General features: G+C 32.6%; 1 protein-coding gene across 2 annotated transcripts; it reads right to left on the reverse strand.

Annotated features, from left to right (window-relative positions):
- Window positions 1–3,524: 3,524 nt before the first annotated feature.
- Window positions 3,525–7,195, reverse strand: LOC108463778 (calreticulin). 2 transcript variants are annotated; one of them, XM_017763689.2, is made up of 14 exons: window positions 7,000–7,195; window positions 6,081–6,188; window positions 5,804–5,996; window positions 5,259–5,517; window positions 5,102–5,158; window positions 4,935–4,982; window positions 4,759–4,845; window positions 4,619–4,676; window positions 4,447–4,514; window positions 4,267–4,362; window positions 4,136–4,183; window positions 4,016–4,045; window positions 3,840–3,929; window positions 3,525–3,756 (listed from the first exon to the last, which is right to left on the reverse strand). In XM_017763689.2, exons 1-14 carry the CDS (start codon window positions 7,109–7,111, stop codon window positions 3,745–3,747), a joined length of 1,266 nt encoding a protein of 421 aa, XP_017619178.1. In that variant the 5' UTR covers window positions 7,112–7,195; the 3' UTR covers window positions 3,525–3,744.
- Window positions 7,196–8,900: the final 1,705 nt, after the last annotated feature.

The raw sequence follows: 8,900 nt of genomic DNA on the forward strand, positions 1-8,900 counted from the left end.
AAAACTTAAACGTGGCACGATTGAATGCTAGCGCGAAAGAGGGGACTTATTGCGCAAATTACCCAATTAAAGGTAAAATGTGCGTGGATCCAGGCAAAACGCTTACTGATCCCACCCCCCAATGCTGTTTTGTTTTATTATTAATTGAAACCATATTTTGTTTCCCTTTTTTATCATTAAAAAAATTTAAAACATCATTCTTCATTCATTTTTTTAAAACAGAGAGAAGGCTCTCAACCCCCCTCTCATCTTGTGATTCACACTCAAACTCCAGCAGATCACCACCGTCGGCTTCGTCATCCGTGACGAACATGCATGGCGGCCGGAGCTCCTTTTCTAGGTGAAGAAAGGTATCTCATTCGTTTTATATATTTCCCGAAATATGTGTAGATATATATATATATATAGAATATTCAAAAGTAAAATAAATAGAGTAAATAAAAGAAAGTAAAAACCTTAGAATAACTCCCTTGATCTGTTCGTATTTCTTGAAGTGCTCTCTATTGTATATTGTACAACTGTTGTTTTTTTAGATCTCCCCTTTCTCCAAAAAAAAAAAACTCTCCCTATACCAAATCGTATATTGGCTTTTATAACAAATATTTACAACCCATTTTACACGTTTTCAGGTACGTGCGTGAGTGCATCACTGATGTGGCATGGCGGAGCAGCGCACGACGCAGAGGAAGCGCGAGACGTGAGGTGCCTGGAGACTGTCTTGGGTTGTGGCGGCTGATGATGTTGGCTGCTAGGCTTTTTGTTTTTGTTTTTATTATTTTTTTGGGCTGTTGTGGTTTGCTTGGGGTTTAGGTAATTGGGCTTGGTCTGTAATTTTGTTTTAGGTGTTTGATTTGGGCTGTGATTTGGACTTAAAGGTAGGTATTTGGGCTTTAATTGGCTTGTATTTGGTTTTGGTTCCTGGTGGTTTAGGCTGGGCTGAAATTGGGCCCTACAATAACATAACATAAAATATTGTAAACCCAAAAATGGTCGACTTGGGCCTTGAATTTTCAAACCCAAGCTCTATCTATATTTTAAACAGGCCTAAATTGTGTGCCCAAGCCCATTTTTCGGACATAATGTTTTTGCCCAAACCTTCTCAGATTTCGAGCAAATTTTCGAACCTGGGTAGGTTACTCGATCCTTAAACAGATCTATTTTAAAATAAAGCAAAATAATTATTCAAAATAAAACATTTATAAATACCCTTAAGTATTCGTCAATTTTAAAATTTGACAGATTAGTCCATTTTAAAAAAGTGTGTAATTAAGTTTTTTTTCCTTTCTCAAGTGATAATGTTAATTATTTCCATTAATACATGACATGTCGATGTTATAAACTAGAGGAGAATTTATGATAGATAGAGAATTGATAGAGAAAATCTAATACATTAAAATTGAAATAATAATCGTTTTACATATAGCCTTACATAACAAACTAAGCTAAAATTCAGATGTAATTTGTTGTTTAAATACATGTGAACTTACTAAGCAGTTGTAATGCTTGCCCCGTTGTTTCCCTTTCTCTATAGATGGTCAATACGGAGTTCACATTATCCCACCTATTGAATCGGTAGTTTTCGATAGTTTTAAGTTCGGAATTGTGACATGTATATAGGTATCTTGATGTGTACAAGGCTTGTGATGTGTTTGTAGTAATGAATTTGATATAAATCTATACATGAGCTATTTGCTGATTTTGCATATGATTTAAAGATGCATGAATTGACAATTGTGATGCTTAGTTGAATGGATATCTTGATTAGTATGTTTGTTTGACATGGTTTAAACATATATGAAGAATGGTTAATCGTTGAATTTGAGAAAGTTAATGTTTATATGTATTTGAGTAAGTTAGGTACGGTAAGAATTTATATATGTGACACTTAAATGACTTATAACTTGTTGAATTGGTATGGTAATGTTGGTTGATTGTCTAAATGGCATGATTGTATAAGTTGAATATGTTATGGTATAGAATTAGATGATATTGAATGGCTTATAGGCATGTTGGCATAATTTGAGTTTCGATGGATGAAATTGGTATCTTTTGTTAAGAAATGGTGTCAAATTATGGTATATTGGGTTGGTTGATTTTGAGAATGCTTAAATGGATGGCTTGGTATATGTTTTGAATTGTTTTTGTACAGGCTTAAGTATGCACCAAATAGGTTATTGGTTTGGTTTGACACAAAATAGGTATCAAATAACCAAAATTTACCAAAAATAGAATCCTCGTCACGACGTGGTATATCCCTTTTCGTAATGTCGGCCGACAATTTGTGATGTCGCAACGTCGTGTGGTTCGACATTATAATGTGGAAAACTATTTGATGACGTCATGATGTGGAGATAGTGACATCACAACGTCAAGCCCAAATTTTTAAAACTTTACAATTTGATCCTAATTCATGTTCGGGTCATTAAAAGAGCTTTTGTAAGCTCGATTAATAATCAAATTTAATTATTTATTTTAATTTCTAGGTATTTATGATATGATTGAATATTTTAGTGATTTATTTATGGTATACTTGATCAAAAATTTTAAAAATATTACAAAAAGGTCCCTACTTGATCTTAGGTTGACTCTAAAACATTCGTATGCTCGTATAAGACCTGGGAAAGAATGCCCATGTTGTTCAATGTTGTATTATTGATTGATTGCATAATTGATTAAGTGAAATGATGTTTTTACTGTGTATTTGTCATTAGTTTTACTGTGTATTTGTCAGTAGTTACTCCGACAACGAATATGGCACTCTATTACTCTAACCCAACAATCGAGTCGGATAAAGGGTGTTACATTTGTACCTGGTGATTTCCACCACCCCTAGTGTTTCAAGTGCGTACAACATTTCTAGAGTGTATGACTCCACCTAAAGGCTTTTGCGGCTGGGTGGTCTTTGGTCTCTGATGTCACCGTACAGTCGCTAACCTCTCCCGACGGATCCTTGGTGGTGATGATGAAGACATTAGATTTAGGACCAATGTTGCTTTTTGTTGGTTGGGTAATGGTTGGTTTCTTGTACATTTTGGTCCGAATACATTTACTCTCATTCATTTTTTGTTATACATTTGTGGCCGTTCATGCTTGGTAGTATGTGACCATTACCGTTGCTCAGGTTTTTCCTCCTTTTTTAAGCAGGGCATGACTATCGTTATCTTGAATTATATTTTCAAGTCCTGTAAGACGCTTTTGTATCACCATTTCATTTTAGAATTTTTTTCAGTGAAGTTGTATTTCTTTCGATCCAAAAAAATAATATCAATAATCAGAACTTACAACTGATCAAAGGCAAAGATTGAATATCTGCAATTTGTAAAATTCAAAATTGAAATCCAATATAAAATCTATTTTAAAATTCAAATTTATTAATTATCTAAAATTACCTGTTATAGGATTGGTGAGTGTGTTGTGATCACATTTTAGTTTACACGTTTATTGTGCAAGTTCACCAATTAAGCAATGGTATGACCGTCAAACAATCTTTCAGAACTTGCAATTGATAAAGCGGGGAACTTGAATAGTAAAAATATCTAGTGATCATAAAAAAGAAAAAGAGCATGCCTTTGTTCAGACAGTTAAAATCATATTAAGAAAGCATCAGTGAAAGTTCTTTTGCCTGAAGCATTCAATTCCTTTTTCCTCTAACAGGAAACTCCTAAAACTAGAACTTTTTTTTTTAAAATAAAGGGTAGGGAAAAATTTATACCAAACCGAATTGTCAGCGAGATATTGCAGTGCTTAGAGCTCATCCTGCATACACAGAGCACAATTATAGATCAAGTAAACATAATAAACCTAATTAGTGAAGTCATGTCATCAAAATAACTACTTACATGAGCATCTTCCTTGTCATCATCGTCTGATTTGGTATCGGAATCAGACTCGTGCCCTTCAGTATCATCGGCATCATCTTCATCCTCAGCCTGAAAAAACACAAGAAACATAATCAAAACCAGAACATTGATGAACAAAGGGATCATGGTTTTAAGAAGGCATGTTCCATGCTTACATCGGAATCAACTGGGTCATCCTTTGATTCCTAAACATCAATGTTTTCATTAGTTAGAAAGGAAATGCAATTGAACTAGAAATAAGACAGAAATAAGATGGCTTCTAGTCATGAAAATACCTCCTCCTCTCTCTTTTTCTCTGCCTCCTCAAATGCTGCCTTTTCAGCCTGCAAAAAATAGCCAATAACGTCAGTCAAATATGACAAACAGAACTATAAGAACAAAGAAAAAAAAACAAAGATGCACATACATCCTTCTGCTTGCCCCATGTTTCTTCAGCTAGTTTCTTGGCATACTCTACATCATCGGCAACTAAGATGTTATCAAACATTGTTCCAGATTTTACCTGCAAAACACAGACATCTGTCTCGTTATAGAGCTCTAAAATAGTCCAGAAAGATAACAAGCTACGATTTAGACTAAAGAGTACCTGCCACAATTCAATACCGACATACTTCAAGTTGGGGAAAACATAGAGATCTGGATCATCCTTGAAATCTGAGGGTCATAGAAAAGCACAGAATTACATGAATTAAGATAAAACTTCTTGTTGTTCATATAAAAGGAAAAAAAGGCACAACAGAAATGAGCTAGCAAAAAACCTGGGTTGTCAATCATTGGTGCCTTCCACTTGCCCTTGTAGTTGGGGTTCTTGATTTTCTGCAAAATGAGGAAAAATAGTTCCAAGTTCCTAACTAAAAAATCATGATAAATGCAGCAATTAGGTAAGGATATCACAAACCTTTGGCTTCCATGGGCCCTTGTACTCGGGGTTGGGAATTGTTGAGGGTGTCCATTCACCGTCTTCTTCATCATCCCAATCTTCAGGCTGGGTAAATGATTTTATTCAATACTCTTTAGTTCAAACAAGGCATACTATTTCATGATAAAATAATCCAAAAAGTAATAAATGACTACCTTCTTAGCATCAGGATCAGGAATCTCTTTTGGAATGTCATCATAACCCTATCGTATGTAAAAAAACTAGAAGTTAGCTTGCTCATGCATCTTTAGGCGCAGTATATAGCTTGCTCATGCATCTTTAGGCACAGTATATACAATGTAGGATAAGAGAATGTTATTACCGCTGGCTTTTTGTCTTCAGGATCAGGGATGTATTCCTTGTCATCCCAATCTTCAGGCTGCCCATCGTGCAAAGTACTTAAGTTGCGTATTCATAATGCATATGAGAAAAAAGTAAACCAAAAAATATATCAATTGGGATAGGGTGCGACCAATTACCTTCTTGGCCTCAGGATCCTTGATCTTCTTTGGTGGGAGGAGATCCCAATCAGTGTATAAGCTACCAGTTTGTTTCTCAACATTATCAATAAGGATGCTGTAGGTAGCATCTGGACGGAGAATGAATGTATAAACATGAGTGAGTTGGTCAGTCTCGCAAGGAACTTCCTTTTTGATTAAGTGATTTGTCCCATTGTATGTAAGAATGGCATGTACTTTCTTGGTGCTGTAGCCGCAAATATCAGGTCCAAACATGATGCTGGAATCAATCAACATAACAAAAAAAAAAAATAAGTAAATTGAACAATAATATTGTTGAGGGTCAAACACCAACGCATCTAGTTTTGTTGCAAGTAGAGGTTGTCTCCCGACTCTATAGAAAGCTCAAGTGAGTTCAAAGAGTAACTTTGCTGAGAATACAAGTGCTTGAACAGGCAGCACATTCACAGAGTGGGAGCACCCAATACTTGTTGTGGTGGAGGTTCAACCCTCCGTAAATATCAATTAGAAACATTAATAGGTTGGATCAAAGGGCATGCACCAACCTGTACGGGGTGTCGCCACCAAATTTCTTCTGTTCAACATCACCACTGAGCAACTTCATGTAGCCACCACCACAGTCAAGCTTCTGCTCGTGCTTCACAGAAAATTGGAAGACTAGAGTCTTGCCCTTGTTGTTAACTTCTGGGAACTCAGCTGAAATAGCATAAAACCTGTAGTCTTCACTAGTTTGAATACCTGTGAAAAACGGAGAGCCATAGGTAACTAACTTGAAACATATCCTTTATCTATACCAAGTTATGAGTAATTCCAGAAGGTTACCTTTGTCATTAGGATCTCCATTCCATTTTCCAGAAGTGTAATTCCATTCCCCAGCCATGTTCTCATCTTTCTTCCAGTCAGATTTTACCCAACGACTTTCCCATCCATCTAAAGTTTCACGACAATAGAAAAGCAAAATCAGCGAAGAGAAGTACAATTAAGCTTTTCGGAGACAATGAAAACTAAAAAAAAGTTCAATTAAAGCAAAAGTAGCTTCCTTTTCATAAGTTCTCACTCATTTGTTCGAAAGAGTACAGAATCTAAGGAATGTTAGAAAGAGTACACAATTTGTAAATAGATGCAATTTCTGCTCTGCTATGGTTTCTATCCTTGCAGCTAAAAAGGATAACTTTTAGTTATTTCCCTCTCACATTTCTAAAATTAACGTTTTCATCACTTATTTTTGTCAAGTTAACGTTTTCATCCCCTTATTTAAAAGACATACTTGACTCGTAATTAGCCAATTACTATAAAATGAAGGAATAAAATGAATAACAAAACGAAAAATAATAATATATTAATTACCATTATTTCTACCATCCTCTACAGTTACAGATCAAACTGAAAAGTCAGTGACCGTAACATTCACTGTCATTTTTTATCGCAATTAAACTACATTTCTAACACTAATTTTATCTAGAACTGAATTAGGAAAGCAGATCATCAGTTGATCTACTCGAATTAATTGCACTTCTAAACGTAATTAAGTATTTGAGTAAAGAAACAAATGAAAAAAATCCGACTGCCAAAACAAAACATATAAATCCCCGATTCGTACAAATTAGATCAAACAGAAAGCTAAAACATCTAAAAAAACAGATCCAAATGACAAAAAAACAAGCCGATCTAAAGGTTGAGATACGACGGAAAAAATTTAGTACTCGAAAACCGAGAGAAATGAGTAAAGAAAATAGTTTACCTTCGAAGCGTTCTTCGAAGAAAACTTCAGCAGAGGCGATGGCGACGAGAGAGAGGAGAATAAGAGATAAGAAATTAGGGAACCGTTTGTGATTCGCCATGGTTGTACTCATCTAAGAGAAAAAAGAATAAGTAGAGCTGCAGACCGAGGGCGAGACCGATTGTGGGTTCCTCTATATATTGGTTGAATTCACTGGTTTTTGAGGTGCAGGTATTGGCTAAATATGACGTGGGCCAATGATTTGTAGACATGTCATTCGTCAGTGTCATTGGATTGACGTGGCGTAAAATTATTGGAAAGAAGTTTTGCATGACACGTAGAAAAGTTTCTGCTTGTTTGGCTAGGAGTTTAAGGAGTTACGTTTTAGAATTTCAAATTAGTTGCAAGTTGCAACTATTTTATGAGATCCCTTAACAGAAAGTATTATACGGAAGAGATATATTATTTTAATATCATATCAGTAATTTTATTTTAAATTTTAAGAATTTTATTTTATTTTATTTTTTAAGTTAAAAATATTAAAATTCAAGATAAAAATATTGATACGATATTAAACTATTGAAAAAAAGAAATAAATGACATGACGTCACTCTTTCATACGATCATTTCTCGTCCAGAAAAAGAATAGTATGAAACATGGATATTATTTATTTTCAATAGCTTAATACCACATCAGCAATTTCATCTTAAATTTCAAGATTTTTATTTGATTTTGATTTTTTTTCAAAATGAAAATATTGAAATTCAAAATGAAAATTTTAATATAGCATTAAACTATTAAAAAAATGATACAAATAAAGTGGCGTCATTGTTTCATACCATTATTTCGTGTCCATTAAAAGTGTTTTGGGTTAAAATGATTTTCAATCATAAATAATGTTAAATAAACAAACATAAATTTTAATGTTTATTATGTTTGTTTAGTGTTTTTAATATGTTTATTATGTTATAGATGTTTTGATAAATTTATTGAACTTTTTTTGTTAATATTTGTATATATTAACATAATTATTTATAGTAAGTTTATTTTATTTTTTCATATAATTTATTTCGATTTATTTAATGTGGTGCATAGTTTGTTATCACAACTCAATTTAGAATTATTTTTTTTGTATTTATGTTTTTAATCGATGACAATTTAATTTTAAATTATTTATATAATTTGTAATAGTAATTACTTAAAGATAAAAAATTCTTAAAGACAAAAAATTTACATTGTTTTTATTTTATTTTGAAATGATATTATTTAAAGGGATGTGTGATGTATTAGTCATGTTATATTGTATTTTATCTCAAATTACCATATCTTTTGCTAATTTATTACAATTTTTCAATAAAATATATTTAAATGGCAAATACTTAATATAATTAAAATTAAAAATTGTAATCAACCATTCAAATTCCCAACATATTGAGGCATATAAAATCGAATGTAAAATAAAATTAGAAATGTGTTATATTATATTAGAATAAAAATACTATATTAATTATAAAACCAATATGTTTAATATAAAATAATATTTATTTAGAATATAAAAATTAATACAAATTTATGTATATGTTTATCAATTAATTATTATTTTTCAGCAATACAAAAATGGTAATAAAATTTATTAATCATTTTTTTAAAATGTGTCAGTTTTTCTTCTCTTCTATTTGTCTCAACTGTGGCTCGCAAGAACTTAATTCCAGTTTCCAGCAACTGGTTGGAGAAGAACAAATTTTTAAATTCATTTTTTCTTTTCTATTTTTAACTCGTGATTGATTTTTTTTCTTGTTCTTATTATATTTTTCTTCCAAAAAATTTCAATCTTCGGCTTTTTATTTTTATTTTATAAAGCATTTGTATTTCCAAATTTAGTTATTTTGTTTTTGTTGGATTTCTTTATTTTTGTGCTTTG

This window comes from Gossypium arboreum, chromosome 13 (assembly GCF_025698485.1).
Source record: "Gossypium arboreum isolate Shixiya-1 chromosome 13, ASM2569848v2, whole genome shotgun sequence".
Classification (NCBI taxonomy): Eukaryota; Viridiplantae; Streptophyta; class Magnoliopsida; order Malvales; family Malvaceae; genus Gossypium; species Gossypium arboreum.